This window comes from Oryzias melastigma, linkage group LG24 (assembly GCF_002922805.2).
Source record: "Oryzias melastigma strain HK-1 linkage group LG24, ASM292280v2, whole genome shotgun sequence".
In the NCBI taxonomy this organism is placed as follows: Eukaryota; Metazoa; Chordata; class Actinopteri; order Beloniformes; family Adrianichthyidae; genus Oryzias; species Oryzias melastigma.
In genome coordinates this window covers 13,819,133-13,836,537 of record NC_050535.1, presented here as the reverse complement: position 1 = coordinate 13,836,537, position 17,405 = coordinate 13,819,133, and the positions used below count along the sequence as shown (strand labels likewise).

Below are 17,405 nucleotides of genomic sequence, written 5' to 3'. Positions count from 1 at the left end.
TTGATATTGAACATTTTAAATAAAAAATGCTTTTATACATATTTTTGTCCTACTTTAGTGGAGTTGTTTCAAACTAAACTTTAAAAAAAGTGTTTAAACAAATTGAACATGTGAACGGTCCAGTCCTGCTTAGTTTCACGAAGAGGAGCGCCTAATATGGACTTCTGGGACCTGACGCAGCCGCAGGCTGGCTTGAAAACACACCCCGCCCTTCCTCCGGTAGCTCTCTGCTCAGAAACAAGCGGACCGCCTCGCGCCGCTTAGCTAGCGGTGACGGAGAAGCGCACGCGCGATTATTGACAGAGCCGGAGCGCCGCGAGGACACTCATCAGGTAAAGCAGCCTTTTGTAGCACTTTAAAACTATAAAAAATAAACGAAATATAGACTTTTGAGTGCACTTTAACTTATTTTAAGAAAATAGTGTAATGTTTTTTTGTGTTGAAATAAATAATTAACAGTTAATTTTAACTTATTTATATAAAAAATAAATTAAATAAAAATTATTATTATTAATAGTAAAGAATTGTGGGAATTTTTCAACCCCTGTTTTCAGGTGCACTGAAATGTTAATTTTTCTAATGATTGCTTTTAAATCTAATTTTTTGAAAAAGCAGAGAAACCAAAACAACTTCTGTGGTCATGTTTGTTATGTAGACTGAAGGTCCTCACCCTGACCAAGCTTTTTGGCATCTCATCCTCTCCAGAACCACAAAATGAATTTGTAATGCTGCAGCAAATGCTACAAAACAGAAAAATAAAGCAGGAGAATCTGATTTTGAAGTCCCTCACCACATTTTGACGTCTTCTGGTGTTTTTGTTGGGGCTGTATCTGACAGTCAGTATGTTAAATTTGGCTTGCAAGAACCAGAGTCTGCAAGTCTGTTAAAAAAGGGCTGACTTTACCATATCAGATAGTTAGAGGTGGATTTGAGGTTTCACTTAGGATTTAGAACCCTTCATTTAGCTTTTACTTGCAGCTCTGCATTTCCTATCCACTCAAAATCTCACGATTAATTCAGGCTTTAAAACGTCTGAAAGGATGTTTTCCCCCTACTTCCTTAATGCTTCTCTTAAACATCAACGTCAAGATCCGCTCCCGGGCAGTCATAAGTGCCCTGCTTTGCAGAGTCAGAGAACTGTTTTTACCTTGCAGAACATAAAAGGCGGTCATTAAATACAAAGCCAGTGACTTCGCCGCTGATCTGCTGAGCCCATTGTGGAACAAATGAGCACAAATCACTCTGTATAAGAGGACGCAGAGCAGAAAGTCGGCTGTTGCCCCCTTGATGTTTGCAGCATCATTAAGCAAGCTGTGAGAGCTATTTACTCCATGATTTCTCTAATCAGGTCTTTATGTTTTAATACACACACTCTATGATCTAGTGAGACTAGCGGAGGTGGATTTACTTCAGGCAATTTAGTAAGAACCCATGGCGTTTATCGTTTTTCCTGCAGTTTCAGAAAAGTCACTAACACACCTGCTTATTTCTCCTAAACAGACAAGATTTATTTTGTCAATACAAGCCACATTCTTACAAGCCCATGCTGATAAGCCTGTGTTCACTTCTTGTGAACACAGTTTTTTCAGAAATAGTTTGACAATCAAAAAAATCAAGATACACAAATGAAAGGTACAGTTGGAATGAGTCTTATAAGATCAGAGCTTTTCAAAACTTTTGGTATCATCATGTGTGAATATTATCCTCTATTTCCATCTCTGCTTTGTTTCCTAAAAAATGTGCATTTTCTTATGCGTTTGAGTTCTGCCCATCAACCAGTGGGGAGGTCACAGAAATTCTATCCATTCTTAAAAAGGACAAAGTCAAATTTGGAGCTCTAATAGGCCCACCCACCTGCCAATCAAAGCCCCAAAATCGGCACAAATTTGAACAGATTTAATAAAACTTATATAAAATTGTCAGTTTTTCAATATACATCTAGAATAGCATAAAACCAGACAGTTAATTGTTTCGATTTTGATGTAAAATGACTGTTTAACATCGGGGTTATTGGGAAATTGCTCTTATCTGTAACCAGCCTCTTGTGGTCCTTGGTGGAACTGCAACCGTTGGTACTTCCTGGTTTGTGTCAGATTCCAAACTGAGGGTGTAGAGGTATAACTGTATAAATAGATGTGACGATTTGAAAAAATGTCAACAGTTTTATGTCCATCAGACCACACCTCCATTTGAGGGTAATGCCATGTCAAACATTAAAAAAATGTGGCTTCTAAAGAAAAAAAACCCTAATGTAAAATTAATCTAAAATTCAGTAAGAGAAAGGGATTTGCAGCCAAATGGCTATTTCTGGTTCCAGTTACTTTCATTTCTAAACTTCCCACAAGCTGGAAGTGTTGTTCGGGTCAATCTAAATACCCACAATGATAAAAATTTTGTTTTTTGCATGTTCTTGTAGCAGTTTTCTGTTATTAAATGACATATATGAAGAATAATTAAGCTTAAGTTACACTTCTGAGTATTTCTTTATTCAAATCATTGTGAATCAGAAGCCTAATGTTTGAAATAGAGCGTGTTTGTGATGGAAAATATGCTGGGCGGGCCTTAAACTCCCTGCTCCGCCCCATTCTGATACATCCACCTAAAGACAAATAGATCCACGTACGTCTTTCCTGATCGGGAATCTGGATCAAAACTGAATGGCTGGATTGCTCCAATATTGTTTTCCATTTAGTTGCACCGTTAATATTAGACTGTGGGTGTGAGGGGCTGTAAGTTAGTGGGAGGGCGGGTAAACAGCTCACTTATAAGTGATGGGAAGAGGGGGTGGGGTTGCTCCATGCCTATAGTCCCGCCCACAACTCAGAGGTGAATTTCTAATGAACTGCTGGAGAAATTATGTAATTGAGATCGATAATTTTTAAAACATTTTGGCTAAAAATGCCAATATAATTTAAAAAAAATCACCAGGAACACTTTGAAATAAGATTTAAAAAATGATGGGAGTGAACTTAAATAATCCAATAAAATCTGTTCAGCTTCTTCAAACTTTTTTTCATGCTGTATTTTATTGTATTACAAGTTAAATGAACCATTATTTATTTCCCCATTTATTCATTGCATTTTTCTGCCATAATCGGGTCATTTTTTTGTGTGTTTTTGTGAAGTTACGTCAGACTGTTGACAACATTTTGCCCCAGTTTCTCACCGTCTCTTCTGGTTCGCCAAGGCAATAAACTCTATGAACTGAATCTGCTGATTCATTCAACATTCAGGTGTGGTTGCTATGGAAACTTGTTTATTCCAGTATAAGAGAATCCTGGAGGTGACCCACCGAGCTCTGATCATTTGATGTTTGATAAAATGAGTCGTAAGAATAGTTGCTTTGTTTTTGTGAATTTTTGGACAATTGCAAGCCAACAAAAATATTTGTTCATAATAGTTATATGACCTTAATATTTCTATTTGACATGTCTGCATGTAGCATAATGGACGCAGCCGCAGCTCCGCAGGTCGTGGTGAACCAGCCGAACGATCCAGATGAAGCAAACTCTGAGGAAAGTGAGAGCTCCTCCGCCAACGACCACCTTTTGACGCTGAAGACGTTGACAGAGAAGCTCAGGCTGGAGACCAGGAGGCCCTCTTACCTGGAGTGGAAAGCCCGGCTGGGGGAGGAACGGCTCAAAGAGTCCGAACCTGGAAAACACCCGGTCCAAGTCGGATCTGATGGGAAACTGGGCTTTCATAAAGGGACTGCGAGTGACATTCAGCATGAAGAATTATCGCTAAAAAACAGATTTGAGAACATCGATGAAGCTCTCAGCTGGCTCAGAAAAGAACTAGTAAGTCTTTTTTAACCCTATTTACTTGAGGTAAGAAAAAAACAAATCTTCATGCTACTTAGGCCAATTAGGACTTAACAAAGCTCACACTGTCCAATTAGTGGCCCGAAGAATCTTGTTCATGTCAGTCAGTGTGAGTTTTTTGTGCCCCACACAATAGAATTACAGAGTTCCTGCGAGTGTAATCATTTTTACTCTGCTCAATTACTCCGCACATTCAGCTGGGGGTTGTGAGTTTGGAGCGAGCACACAAAAACGCCACTGATGGAGGCGGACTCACACAGTCTGGGGCCACAAACAGTTTGGGGGGACCTCAAATGATCTTTGGATCAATACAGGAAGCTGAATAATCCTCAAAAAGGATTTTTTAATTATGTTTTTTTTTTTTGTTTCTCTGGTTGACTTGTACCATTCTCTCTTCCTTTTGCTTGCGTCTGCAGACGGACATGCGCAGGCAGGACCAGCAGCTGGCGAGGCAGCTCATGCAGCTGCGCAGCGACATAAACATGCTGAAGATCGAGCAGACGTGTCACCTGCACCGGCGGATGCTCAACGACGCCACCTACGGCCTGGAGGAGAAGGACGAGCTGTCGGACCTGCCGTACGAGTGCCCGGTCACCCCGGGACTCGGACTCTCGGCCCCACTGAGGCTCATCGGAGTCACCAAAATGAACATCAACTCTCGCCGCTTCTCGCTCTGCTAAGAAAACACAAACGAGACAGTGAATTTACTAATGATTGGTGAGTGGTCATATGCCTGATTTGCACATTTTAGCCTTAAAAGGACAAATTAAAAGCATTTTACTGGCAAACAACCGTGTATAAAAGGGCGATTAAGGGTTTTTTCCAATAATTATAGTACCAGCTCAACCATAATCCCACAAAAGCATCATTTTCAAAAGATTCCAGAAGATTTTCAGACCATCAAGACTCAAAACGAAGTCCGGTTCACAGCCTATTACCTAAAGTGTTCTTGTGTATTTCCTTGGCCTCAATCCAAGTTTTATCAAGCACAGATTGAATACTTAAGTATATCTGCCTGTATATAGATTTCTAACTTCAAAGGCAGTCAGTTGAACGCATTTGTGCTTATTTTTGTCACCTGACTGGAAGTTTTTGTGTTAAAAAAAATCCTTATTGTCATTCTAAAATACATACATTGGTGTATTTTTGCTTTATCTGTGAAAAAAACAAATTTTTTTGGTTGTTTGTTTTCTGACAGTCTCCGGCGCTTTGGGAAACTTCACTTATGTAACGCGGTCCTGCACTGTTCCTGAGCTTTCTTTCCTGCCTTGTTTGTTTGAGAAGCTCCATGCAGCTTCATTTCCTGTATAAACACGATAATATGTGTACCCGATGAAACCATTACGAGCCCTCTGACTTTTGTGGTGCTGCAGCTTCATCAGAGAGGAGAGGAGAAGGTCTAAACCTTCTCGTGTTCGATTGTCAGCTTGAGATGTCTCAGTGACTCAGGCTTTCTGAAGTGTATCATTTATCTTTTTTTTTAATGTGATGAGAGAATTTGCTCCCATAACCACCTCTTAAATGACGTTTCATCGTCTACTTTTCGTGGTTTACAGCGCTGTACACCCCATATGCGGCCTTTGTGTCGTATGACATAAAAACAGTCGCCACATCGCCTTAATCTCGTGGAACTAAGCCTATAATCATGTGGAGCGTACCTTAAAAGGCCCCAATGCAAAATTCCTAAATGGTTTCTCATCTGTTCGCGTATGAAACCTGCCACTCAAGCACAGCACAAGTAAGCCTTTCATTACCTGAAGGATGCAGTCATGCGTGTACGGAACTGGTGGATGCTGCAGAGGGAACAAAGATAAAAGGATTTTTAAATGTTTCTGTAAAACTTAGAACAAGATCTGAATTGATTTGTGTTGTTTTTGGAGTCCTTAAATAAAGCTAAATTCAAAACCGAGGAGGCTGACTTGGCCTGTCGGCACCTTTGAACCTCCCTGCATGTTGTTCAGAGCGTCTCTCACACAGAATAAAAAAAAAAAAACACAATCGGACTTCTTATCTGCCTCGCTCCCAAGTTTGTTCCCTATTAAGTTTAATTATCCCTCTCAGCTTTGGAGAACAACATAAACACTTCTCTCCAGGCTCTCAGTCACTCGCTTTAATGGCTCCAGGAAATAGCCGGGATCATCTGTGTACGCTGGTCTTTGCTCATCGATTGTGCTGAGCCTCAGAGGTTCATGCATGAACTCCAGCTTCATCTGATCTGTCAGGGAGAGCCATCTGTAAGAGAAGCTGACCAAAGAGCTGCCACTAACAAATCCAGGTTGTTTTTTTCTTTATTTTTCCATTTTCGAGAGAATAATTCTGAACTTTCGCATTATATTATCTCCATACATTAGCTATCTAATTTGCACAATAAAGTGCAAGCAGTAAGAAAATACTTGGTATTTTGAGGAGATGTTCTGACGATAATGAAGTGGCGTTTAAAAGAAACTGTACTGAGATGTTCTCTCACATTTTATCTGGCATCTTATTCCAGTGACAGATGTGACACCACAGAGACGCACTTCTCACCAGGATCGGCGCTGACAGAAACTTCACCAAGGTGAACCAGAGGGAGGCTGGCCAGATGCCCAGATCAGCTTGTTAAACATCAACAGGGAGGCATTTTAAAAGGAAAAATAATTTGAGGGTTTCTAGCTGATGGATTACTCACTGCTTTGGATTTTTGGGGGTTTTTTGTATTTGAATTATATAAAATTTCCTCTCTGTTTTAATCCTCATTTTTCCAAAACCTGAAATCTACTTTTACCACAGTAATTAACTTTAAATCCTTGATGGAAACAGACAGTTTTATTGCTGAATCATTGGAAATGAAAGTTTTATGGATCAGTGGAGCAACAAGACCAAAGCTTGGAGAGGAAAATAAGCTTCGGCGTCACCATTTTTCTGTGGAAAAACTCCTGGATCAGGTTGCAGCTCTTTCTGCACCTCAAAAGCATCACTTTCTGCAGCAAAGTCAGAGATAATTGTTAATATTTTCTTTAAGATGGGGTGACATTTTTCAAATAATAAACTATTTTTTGAAGTATTTGATTAATTCATTCTGGAGGCTTTATTTTTTAAACTTAGCTTATCTGTGGCAAGTTTTTTTGGTCACCCCAAGGAGCATACAGGTGGGCAGGATGGTAACAGCAACTATGTAGGTGTAAAAATACTTTTACCCGACTTATCTGAGGTTAGAGGTCACAATAAAGAGACAAACGAGTCGATTCTTAAAGCTTTAACTCATTTCGGGGGTTTTCTTTGTAGTAAATCTAATAAAAGTGATAAAAGTAATGTATGTCAAAGAGCAAAATATCCATTTGAGTGTTGAACATAAAAAGTATACCTTACTGTTTTAGTTTTAGAATTTTAGGAAGCAGAAAAAGGGCCACAAGAGACACAAAAGATGACATTTTAAAAAGTTAACCCCTATTTTTGGTCATAATTTGCTTACCTGTTGACTTTAATGATTTTGCCCCAAGAAAAGCCTCTTTTTTAAACCCGCTGTCTTTTAATTTTGTTTTTAGATAATCAAAGTATTTGTTTTTTTGAGGCTGCTTTTTTAACTGTAATGATATTTTTTGTAAACTCTACAAAAAGTGTCTGAACTCCTTGTAATTTCATTATTCAACCACCATTGTTGCTCCATTATTCAGGGAGCATGCTCAAGTTGGCACAACAGGGGCTCCAGCCATGATTGTAGTTAATTGGCAGCGACTTCGTGGAGCAGCGGGAGATCCTCTAATGCTTCAGTCGGAGCAGCTGACTGTTTCGTAACCGCTTTCCCCTTAATCAAAGGTCTTCCCGAGTCATTCCCCGATGCCTCTGAAAATTGGATTAGATGAGAATTTACAGGTCAATTAGTGATTAATCTGAGTACTGTGAGAAAACAGTTCAGTTACACACGTCAAGTGACTTTAACCCTATGTAGTCATTTGTATCATGTTAGCATCCAAATTTTCCTTAAAAACCCATTGGATTTAACTAGTGTTCAGCCCTGTAGTTCATCATCATTCCACTAGGGGCAGTAGAAAGGCTGATCATTTCAAAATGGCTGCCTACATGAAACACTGGGCGGGAAAAAGTTAAGCTAACTTATAATACTTTATGGTGAGAATAACTCATCAATTGTTACTCATTTTTGAAAACAACCACTTGGTGTTTGGAAATAATGCAAAAGTTGCTCATAATTAATTCTTAATAAGACAGTTACAGCGTGTTAACCCTTTTACACCAGAGCTCCAGTGTTTACGTTCTTTGATTTACTGCAACTGTTAACACGATCAACAAAATTCCAGAAGATTCTGTAGCCGCTTTTCTCCTTCAGACTCTACTTGAATGACGTTGATAGTGTTAATGGTTGAAAAGTTGTAGTATGTTAAAGATTTTGTGTTGAAGTGTCCCCAGCAACCCCTCAGGTATTAAAGGGTTAAAATTGTATCATATTTGAGACAGTGGGTAAATAAGTTTTTTTTTCAGAAACACTATTTTTGCATCTTTAACATTTTTGTGAGTAAAAATTTACCAAACCACGCAAAATATTAATAGGATTGATATTTAATAAAAACATTGACTATTTTTTTACCGGGTTTAAAAACTTATATATTTTTAAGAGTCAGTTCATTGATGTAGAGGACTTTACAAAGAAGCCACAACAGACTGTTCTTGTTACAAGCAGGTTGACTTCACCTTAGAAAAAGTTGATAAAATTTGGTTCAGTTTGACCTGGTTTAGATTTTTACTGGTTTAAAGCAGAGAAAAAAGGAGGTGAAATAAACACGCCACAGAGAGGCTTTTCAGAACGGAATGTGCTCAGCACCGACCGTCTCGCCAATATTCCGACACTCACCGGTTAATCTGAAGTGTGGGCATCCAGCAGAACCGCTTTGATGGCTCTCTCGAGTTCCACAGCAGCTTAGGTGGTCAGAAACTCATAATGGGATTATTTTAGTAAATTAAAGAAAAAAACTGCAGGCAGCTATAAAGAGACCGCAGCTTTTGTTTTATGTAACTTTAAGATAAATGCAATACTAAAATACAATCAGTGAACGATCTGTTATTTAATAACCACAACAAGATGAGCAACTGTAGTTACAGTTTCTAATTCCCTGTCTGTGTCAGACAGCTGGCAGTAGTGCTGCAGTGTAAAAGGCACAATAGACGCACAACAAACGGCCTGCACGACAAAACCCCGCGATTGGTGATTGAACATCAGCCAGTCATTAGTGGCTTTGTCAAAACTAACTGGTGACGCTTTTGTCTTTACAGCATTTCCTTGGTCGGTAATAAGGAGTAAGGAGTAAACACTGATAAACAAATGCTAGTGTAAAACTGAGCGGTACACAAAAACAAAAAGCATGTTACACACAACGTAAAAGTGAAATACATGGATGAAGCGGATTGATATATTGCAGTATAAAAAAAAACACAAACTTCAGTAATAACCTTCTGAAATATGTGCACTGATGGATCCTCTGGAGTCTGGGCTGTACTGGCTGCAGCTTTGTGCTACATTACTGAAAGCAGTGGCAGATGCTGCCAATAAGAAGTACAAAAGCAAAGGAAAATCCTTAAAAAACAACGATTAGGAATCCATCTGAAATGCGGAACGAGTCACCTTCCTGCTTCTCACAGACTGCATAAGTGCGTTTGTTGACCTAAAGGCAACAAGTTGAGGTTTTCCTTGAGTTTGTGGGGTGTTTGAACGCCCTCTTGATAATCAGAGGAATATACGTTTAAGCTAACTTGAGGTCAGTGCTAAGGACCACCTTCATCTGATCCGGTTCACTCATGGGTGTGGCCACGCCTCCACGCAAAACGCTTTCGCTCCCCGTCAGGGCGCTAATGCCTCCTGGTCCATGCTACAGCCGAGGGCTTCGATGTCGTTGCTGATGTCGGTGATCATGCGGTCCCACTCATCCCCCTCGGAGGCCTCCTGGCCCTCGCCCGAGGACGCGCTGCTGCCGCCGCTTCCCCCCGCCGCGCCGTTCCCGTTGGTGGTGGAATCAGAGGCGGAGCTGGGGGTGCGTTTGCAACGACCGAAGCTGTCCGTTATGATGCCTCTGCCGTCCTTCACGCCGATGGTTTCCAGGAAGTTCTCAAAGTGCTGACTGTCCTTCTCGGGTATGAAGGGCCGCAAACCTAAAAAGGTCAGAGAAGAGGACAACAATGATGAACCGTTATCTTCTACGAAACAATTTAGCTGATTTTAAATATTTATAAGAAGTATTTTATAAAGTTTTAAAAGATGAAGGTCTGTGTGTGTGGGAATGCAGTTTCTGTACCCAGTAAGAGGAATTTCCTGCTGTCTCCATAGAGCTGTCGCAGGTTGATGCAGAACTCGTGAATGGAAGCTCCGTTTCGGTATTCATGGAGCAGAGTCGCAAACTGTTGGATCTCCTGTGAGGACAGCTTTGTCCGCAACTACAAAAAGAAAAATTATTTTTTAGTTGATTGTTTTTTTTATATTGCATATAAGAAGGAAAAAAGAACAATTGTGTACCGTGGTCATGTAGTCCTGCAAAAGCTCTGCGGCGGTCGTGCTGAGCTCTCCTTCACTTGCAGTCTTCTTCTGAGGGGATGCTGGGGTGGATGCAGACGGAGAGGTTCCATCTGCATCTATACTGACCTGGAAAGGACTGAGAGAAAGCAGCCTTAGAAAGACACCAAGAAAAGCTGAACAGGATTCAGAATAAAGATCGTGACAGAATTAGGGGCTTGGCCTACTTACAATGTGTTGTTTTCTGCTTCAAAACCCTCCTTAACGTCCACTTTACTCGAAGAATCATCTTTAAAAACACATTTACAGATGTAATTTGACTCTAATTTACAAAAAAAAAAGGCGAAACAGATACAAAGAAAGAATACAGTGATCCCTTGCTGCAACATGTTCTGCGTCCTGATTGGCTGTTGATTTTGTCAATCAAACTCCTCCTCCATTCAGATTACTAAATCTACATAAATCAGATCTTTGGTTATATTCTAAAAAACTTTCAAGTGTGAAAATGTTCATGTTTGTCTGAGAAATTTGCTAATTTCATCTATTGCTGTTCATTTAAAGAATTTAAGGAGGGATCCCTGTAATCCGGTTTGGTTTTGTGTCTACGTACCACTGTATGAAGACAGGTGTCTCGTTGGTGTGGTTGCTCCGTCAAAAATGGCTCTGTCTAAGAAGTCAATGGTTGATTCTGTATAAACAATCTGAAAAACTTGGCTAAGCAGGAAACACAGTTCCTCTGCAGCAGCCTAAACGAAACAGAAAAGACCAAAAATGTGAAATTTTCCACAGTTTTATGAAATATCCCTAAATGCATCAGCAGTGTGCACATTGGTGGTAACTGTTGAACCTAAATACATTACCTTATTCTCCACCGCCAACACGAGCAGACAGCAGACTTCCACCAAAACGGCTCCACTCTCCGACAGCGAGCTTAGAGTTTGGGACTTGTTGAGATCCGGACAAGAACTGGGACATGGAGAACCTCCAGAGTCCTGGGCTACAAAGATACATCAATAAATGAGACTCAGATCAGTTTTGACTGCGTAGTATTTATGATTTTGTTTACCCGTTTTAATGACCACAAGGTGCAGCGAGTCGTCTCTGATGTAGGAGACAGCAGCGATGTCGTGAATGGGAACCCTCAGGATGAACTCCTCTCCGTCTCTCCACACGAGTTTGATGTTGTACGCAGACAAGCTAATGACGGCGTCCTGCTCTGGCGTCAGCTGGCCCGCCAACTGATGGCACTTCTGCAAAAAACAGTCCAGCAAGAATTTGTCAAGGATGTTTTGTTCAAAAACAAGGATAGTTTAAGTTAGAGTAACACAATAAAATCCCAGCAGAGGATCACATTCAAGCGTTTCCATATTTACCCTTGCATTGTCAATGAGCTGAAGGACCTCTGTCCTGCTTGATGGGTTCAAGTATCCTGGAATAGATGACAGCTGCCCCAAGTACTGAAGAAAACATGTTGAATTAGAAAACAAGAATGACTCACTACTTAGTTGTTTCAAAAGCTTAAGCTTTTATTTAGTTTTTGCATTCTAATCTTACATAAAAAAAATAATATTGAAAGATTTCAGGAAAATCAATAATCTGGGGAAAAATAAATTCATTTTTAGACTTTACCTTTGGTTCAGTAAAGTTGAGTCTAAACAAGAACTTTCTTGAACTGCAAACACTCACTTTGACTTCCTTCTCGATGTAGTCATTTAGCAGGATGTCAGGGTCGATGCGGTGGTCGGGCTGAGACAGTGAGAAGGTGTGGAGAGCCCGGCGCTCCGTCGCCTTCTCCTGGGCCTTCTTGTCCCTCCCCTTCTCCCCTTTCAGGAAGACTCGCTTGAACGGGGACACGATTCCAGGCTGTGGGGTACAGAAAAGGTACAGAGAATGAAACAAACCAGAAGCTTGTGCATTTGGAGGTACGACAGCTATTTAAGGTCACACACTTTTTTTTTTAGCCTTCCCGGGTACAAAAGCTTAAGGACTCACTTTGATCATCTTTTTGATCTACTTTAAAAGCGTTCTCAGTGGTCTTTAAATTGGGATTATGACGTTTTTTGGCAACAATCAAAGGACATGTTTCTGCATAGCAGCAGTAGTTCATTAGAAATTTACCTCAGAGTTATAAGGAAGACTATTGGCTGAGAGCTCTCTGTTTACATGCTCTCCTGCTAGCTTACAGTCCCTCAACCTGACATTAGCAGTGCAACAAAAATGGCTAGCACTATTGGAGCTATCCAGCCGTACAGCTTTAAGACAGATTCCAGCTCAGACGAGAAAAACAAAGACGTGCATGGATCTATTTGGCTACATGTGGATGCATCAGAATGTGTGTCACAAACAAGCTCTTTTTCAACTACATTGTTTTTTGTCTGCTCTTGATTCACAATGATTTAATACATGCAGTTTTAATCTTAGTTTTCTTTATATATGTTCTCAATCATCAGAAAAATGCCACAAGAACATGTTAAAAACTAAAAAAAAAAAAACATTTCTTTGTTGAAGTGGACCTTAAAAGACATAAAATGGTCTTTAAATTATTAACTAGCAGTATTTGTAATCGCTGCAATAAAACCCAGGTGCTCAACCATGCGTACTGGATACTGCAGCTCTGTAACTCTATAAGCATCAAAAAAACACAGGATCATGCCATTAAACGCCAACAAACTGAATTAAAAAAAAAAACAGCATAAAGAGTTTCTGCATTGATCACATTGCTGTGCATGTTGTAAAATCAAGTTTGGTTGCATTTGATAAATAGAAACTGTAAATATGAACCATCACAAAACTACAACTTAATGAGGAACACTCATGCATCACAAAGCAGAATATTTAACTGTTATGAACTACAGTGTTCAACATCAAAGTAGTTTAGAGAGTCGACAACTTTGGTGAAACTAGAAAAAAACACTTTAGAAATCAAGCTTTGCTGAGCCTCTGCAGTAGCACAAAGTTCAGAGCATACCTCGTTCTCCATGACTCTCTGCAACGAGAGCAGCCTTTCGACAGAAACTTCCCCGCCAACAAAGATGCTGCAGCCCTAAACAAACACCTGTCACCTCCACCGCTGCCAGCAGGGACCACGAGCCACGCAGGATCAAACCAATGCTGTGACTGTGAGGGGTGTGGGCACTGACAACTGTTCTTTTTTTTTTTTAAATAAACAACAGCTTGAAAAGGGAGTGGGAGGAAGAAGAATAGAAAGGGGAAGTGTTGCTGAGTTCATAATCTCACTCAAGAACAGGAAAAAGACGAGCCGCAACTTCCTGTGATGACACGTGCCTTTAGACACGACTCGTGATAAACAAAAATATAAGCTGTAAATGCTGTTTACCCGAGAACATCTGTAATTTAAAAAAAAAAAAAAACTGTATATTTAGGTTTCAGAAACACAAGATTAGACCTTTTTGCAATAAATAAAATAAAAAGGATTGTTTTAAACTAAGATGATGTGTTTAAGCCCAAATTTGTCATTTTAGTCACTTTATTTGAGGTTAATATTCTTTTGAAAGGCTGGATAACAAAGTTTTGCTTCCATTTGTTACAACAGTTAAATGAGAGAAAAAAAAATACTTCCTGGATTCCTAACGGCAATTTCTATTGAAAGACGCGAAATAATTTAATGAATCAGGAAGTTTGCAGAGCACCAAAAGAGAATTAAAACATGGTATGGTGTAGTTGAGGCAGAGGTGAAAACTGGAATCCACAGATTAGATCTGAAACAATCTTAACCACAAAGTGAGAAAAGAAATGTTTATAGTGGTTAGGAATAAAGAGGAAAAGGTATAGTACGCCTGTTGCACTTCATTTACTGATTACTCTTCATTTACTGCAAGCCCAGCACTACAAACTGCAAGTACAATACTAGATTTGTCATCAGCTTTTGCTTGTGCATCCATGCGCTCAGTGGAATCATAGCTTAACCCATTATAAGGCACAGGATAATAAGCAAATACATATACTAAACTATTATTTTTTAATTATTTCAGGACTTCATCTTTATTTTTTCCAATATTTGTGGCAAAGTTTTGTTAAAGAAATGTTGAGGAGTAAAAACAAAGTCAATCTATTAAAAAGTATATAACCAGTTCTTACCATCAATATGTCTCCTCTACCAATGTCACAAACGTCTATGGTTATGTAAGTCACTATTTAGTGTATTAACAAGCACATGAATCTATATACGTTTAGTCTTCATTATCCCTGATCAAGTTTTCTTTATCCTAAAAAAAAAAGAGGATTTTAGTATTAAAAAGGTCAAAAATTTAGTGGCTATAAGAGGCACTGGAATCTGAGTAAACTTTGTATTTTATAGGACGATTCGACCAATAGAATCTCTGCATTATTTAGTTCTGTTGGAACAGATGAAGGCCCATACATTAACATTTAACAGGTTCTGCTTGTGAAATGTGAGACTAGTGCTACCACTGCAGACCCGAGCAAGAAACCACAGGTGGAAAACGCTTCCCCTAAAAACAAAAACAAAGATAAAGAAAGCATGGAATTAAACTGAGGAAAAGTACTTAGTGTAAATATTCTGATCGCCAAGGCAGTCAGTTGTTAGTTTTGTTTTTTTAATATATCTTAATAAATTTCAAACAAGATTAATTCACTTGTGGCATGTACAATCCAATAAATCAATCAATAAAACATAGTAACATTACACAATTTTACATTAAAACTCAAAAACTTTTTTTGGACAAATGTTGTCCTTTAATAGCACCATGTGGCACAAAGAGGAACTGCACTTAAACTTGGACTTCAAGCTAAAGCGGTTCAGAAAACCCTCAATAATATACATCAAGCTGCAATTAAAAATATAATTCTTATTTGACCTAAAGAATAATCTATAGCCGAGTTAATCAAAGCATTTCTATTCATTTGCTGAACTACCACAAAAATCCCCAATGATGTCATTTTGAGTTCAAAGTAAAGTGAAATACATGTTTAAACTAACTCAATATATATTTATAATAATTCTTTAGCACTTTAGTGAACATTTTTTACTTAAAAGTGGCAAACAGGTATGTTTGTAGTTTTTTTTAAATAAATAAAAGAACTAAATGGGAATATCGGGAAAACTTGCAGGTAATGCATCAATCTAGTGCAGGTGTCTGTAACCTGTGGTTCCAGAGCTATAAGCTTGAAAGGAAATTAGGAAATATTTGAATAAGTTATAATGAATAAATAATAACTTTTTCTTAATTTGGTTTAGTTTACAGAGTTTTAGTTTATTTTATTGATTTGTTTTGTGGTCATTATAATAATAACAGGTTTATTATTATTATAAGCACATCGTATCCTTTGCTATTTAGTGAAAATAACTGCACTAATATTATGTTTACATTTGATATTAAAATTCTAACTATTATTATTATTGAGAAGGATGGATTATTATTTTTTGGACACACAGTCTGTTTTATTTTGAAAGGTACTCGTATGTACAGCTGACATAATGTTGAGAGAATAAATTACACTGTTATATTTAAATTGTTGTAAATATTTAAAAGCCACATTTTATGAATGAGTGACTCAGTGGTCACAAATACGATTTCTTTTTCTAAAAGATGAAGTGGGACTTTGTGGGTTTTATGTATGAAACTGGACCAAATGGCTCTTTTAGTATTAAAGGTTACATCTAGAGGCAACACAGATAAGTGCTTTGGATTAGCACAGTTCCCACTAAGAGCTCTTTTCAAGTGGATGGGGACATCAATTTAAAGATGGGTGTGTGAATAAAATGAAGAATGGACATAGAAGATCATGTTTGTCCTGATGCGTGTTGGACAACCCTCTCCTAGTGACATAAGCTCTTAGATCTTTAACGAGAAGTCTGTCAAAACATTGAATTTGTGTGTGTTAAAGAAATAAACAGCACCTTCCTTTAAATTGTACTGACTGGACTTAAAATAGAACAGCCAAAAAAAGAAAGTGGAAGAGACTTGATCGCTTGCTGAGCACAAATGCTAACATTTAAAACTTCTCTAACTTAGTAAGTTACCCTCATTTTAACGTATCAGTTAAACTTTTATCACTTTAATGGTGCAAGCCCAAAGATAGAATTTATATGTCAACTTTTTGATGTAAAAAGCTTCTAATGAGTGCTTGAGACGGAACTTCTCCACTTGCAAACAGTTAGCAGGCTAGTAGTAAGTTAGCATGCAGACAACTTGTTGCTAAAGTGTTTCTCACACTCGACTCACCTTTTTCACTTTTTTCACATCATCCTCCATTTCTAAGGTAGTATTTTCGTCTTCATATTCACTTCGGCGTTGATGTCCACGGGAGACAGTTTGTTTTTAGGCGACATTAAAATGTGAGAGCGGCTAGCTTGCTAGGCTTAGCTTAGCTTTAGTTAGCACTGGTAAAGATGCTCGATTCTTCGTTGACAGCAAAAAGCCATTATTGTCCTCATCTCACGCCGACGCCGTCAGAAAACATTGCGGTCCTCCACGTTCTTTAAAAACCCAACGTTTCTTTGTTTTAGGAAAAGCTAAAGGAGCGGCGTGTTCGTTAAACTAACTCGAAGAAAACAGCCAAAACTTTTCAATCGTGCCGCCATTTTGGGCGTAAAGCTGTAGTCCAATTTTTTTTTTTCGAAAAGAAAAAAGCTTTATTTACAAATGCAAGAGGAAAGGGCTGTCGTCATCATTAAATATATGGTAAGTGCATTTAACCAAAGAAAAATAAATAAAAAGGAAATAGAAACATATGACAAACTAACCAGCGGATGAAATCATTGAATAATTTTCAATCGTTAACACACATACTTTACTTTATTTAGAGGTCTAAATGCATCAAATAGTACTAGGGTGTGTACTTGTTTCGGATACATTTGAAAACACTGATATCATTTTCTTGTAGGTGTTTTGTTTAAATATCATGAAGTTAGGCTTTTTTAAATTTTATTTTAATGTCTAAATGGTAAAATGTTTTGACTACATTGCTGAATCTCGTTGAGACAACTGTGTTGTGATATTGGGCTATAAATAAAATTGAATTGAATTCAATAGAACACCACACCCTATTTGTGAATCCTTCAAGTTGCTCAAAAAGAGGATGCTATCCAAAAGAAGATTAAT

General features: G+C 38.5%; 2 protein-coding genes across 6 annotated transcripts; one reads left to right on the top strand and one right to left on the bottom strand.

The window, feature by feature from the left end:
• The first annotated feature begins 83 nt into the window (after window positions 1–83).
• fam167ab (family with sequence similarity 167 member Ab) lies at window positions 84–7,454 on the top strand. Of its 4 annotated transcripts, none has more exons than XM_024290493.2 (3): window positions 84–332; window positions 3,443–3,800; window positions 4,241–5,157. In XM_024290493.2, exons 2-3 carry the CDS (start codon window positions 3,447–3,449, stop codon window positions 4,502–4,504), a joined length of 618 nt encoding a protein of 205 aa, XP_024146261.1. In that variant the 5' UTR covers window positions 84–332; window positions 3,443–3,446; the 3' UTR covers window positions 4,505–5,157. The 4 variants fall into 4 exon arrangements, with proteins under 4 accessions (XP_024146261.1, XP_024146260.1, XP_024146257.1 ...); XM_024290492.2 differs by lacking the exon at window positions 84–332 and adding an exon at window positions 3,270–3,328; XM_024290489.2 differs by lacking the exon at window positions 84–332 and adding an exon at window positions 6,316–7,454 and having other exon boundaries at window positions 3,274–3,800; window positions 4,241–4,541.
• Window positions 7,455–8,804: 1,350 nt separating this feature from the next.
• On the bottom strand, window positions 8,805–17,108 carry ccm2 (CCM2 scaffold protein). 2 transcript variants are annotated; one of them, XM_024291021.2, is made up of 10 exons: window positions 16,527–17,108; window positions 12,007–12,183; window positions 11,694–11,777; window positions 11,387–11,570; window positions 11,181–11,317; window positions 10,931–11,066; window positions 10,552–10,609; window positions 10,324–10,459; window positions 10,106–10,244; window positions 8,805–9,962 (listed from the first exon to the last, which is right to left on the bottom strand). In XM_024291021.2, exons 1-10 carry the CDS (start codon window positions 16,554–16,556, stop codon window positions 9,655–9,657), a joined length of 1,389 nt encoding a protein of 462 aa, XP_024146789.1. In that variant the 5' UTR covers window positions 16,557–17,108; the 3' UTR covers window positions 8,805–9,654. The 2 variants fall into 2 exon arrangements, with proteins under 2 accessions (XP_024146789.1, XP_036066361.1); XM_036210468.1 differs by lacking the exon at window positions 16,527–17,108 and adding an exon at window positions 13,289–13,672.
• Window positions 17,109–17,405: the final 297 nt, after the last annotated feature.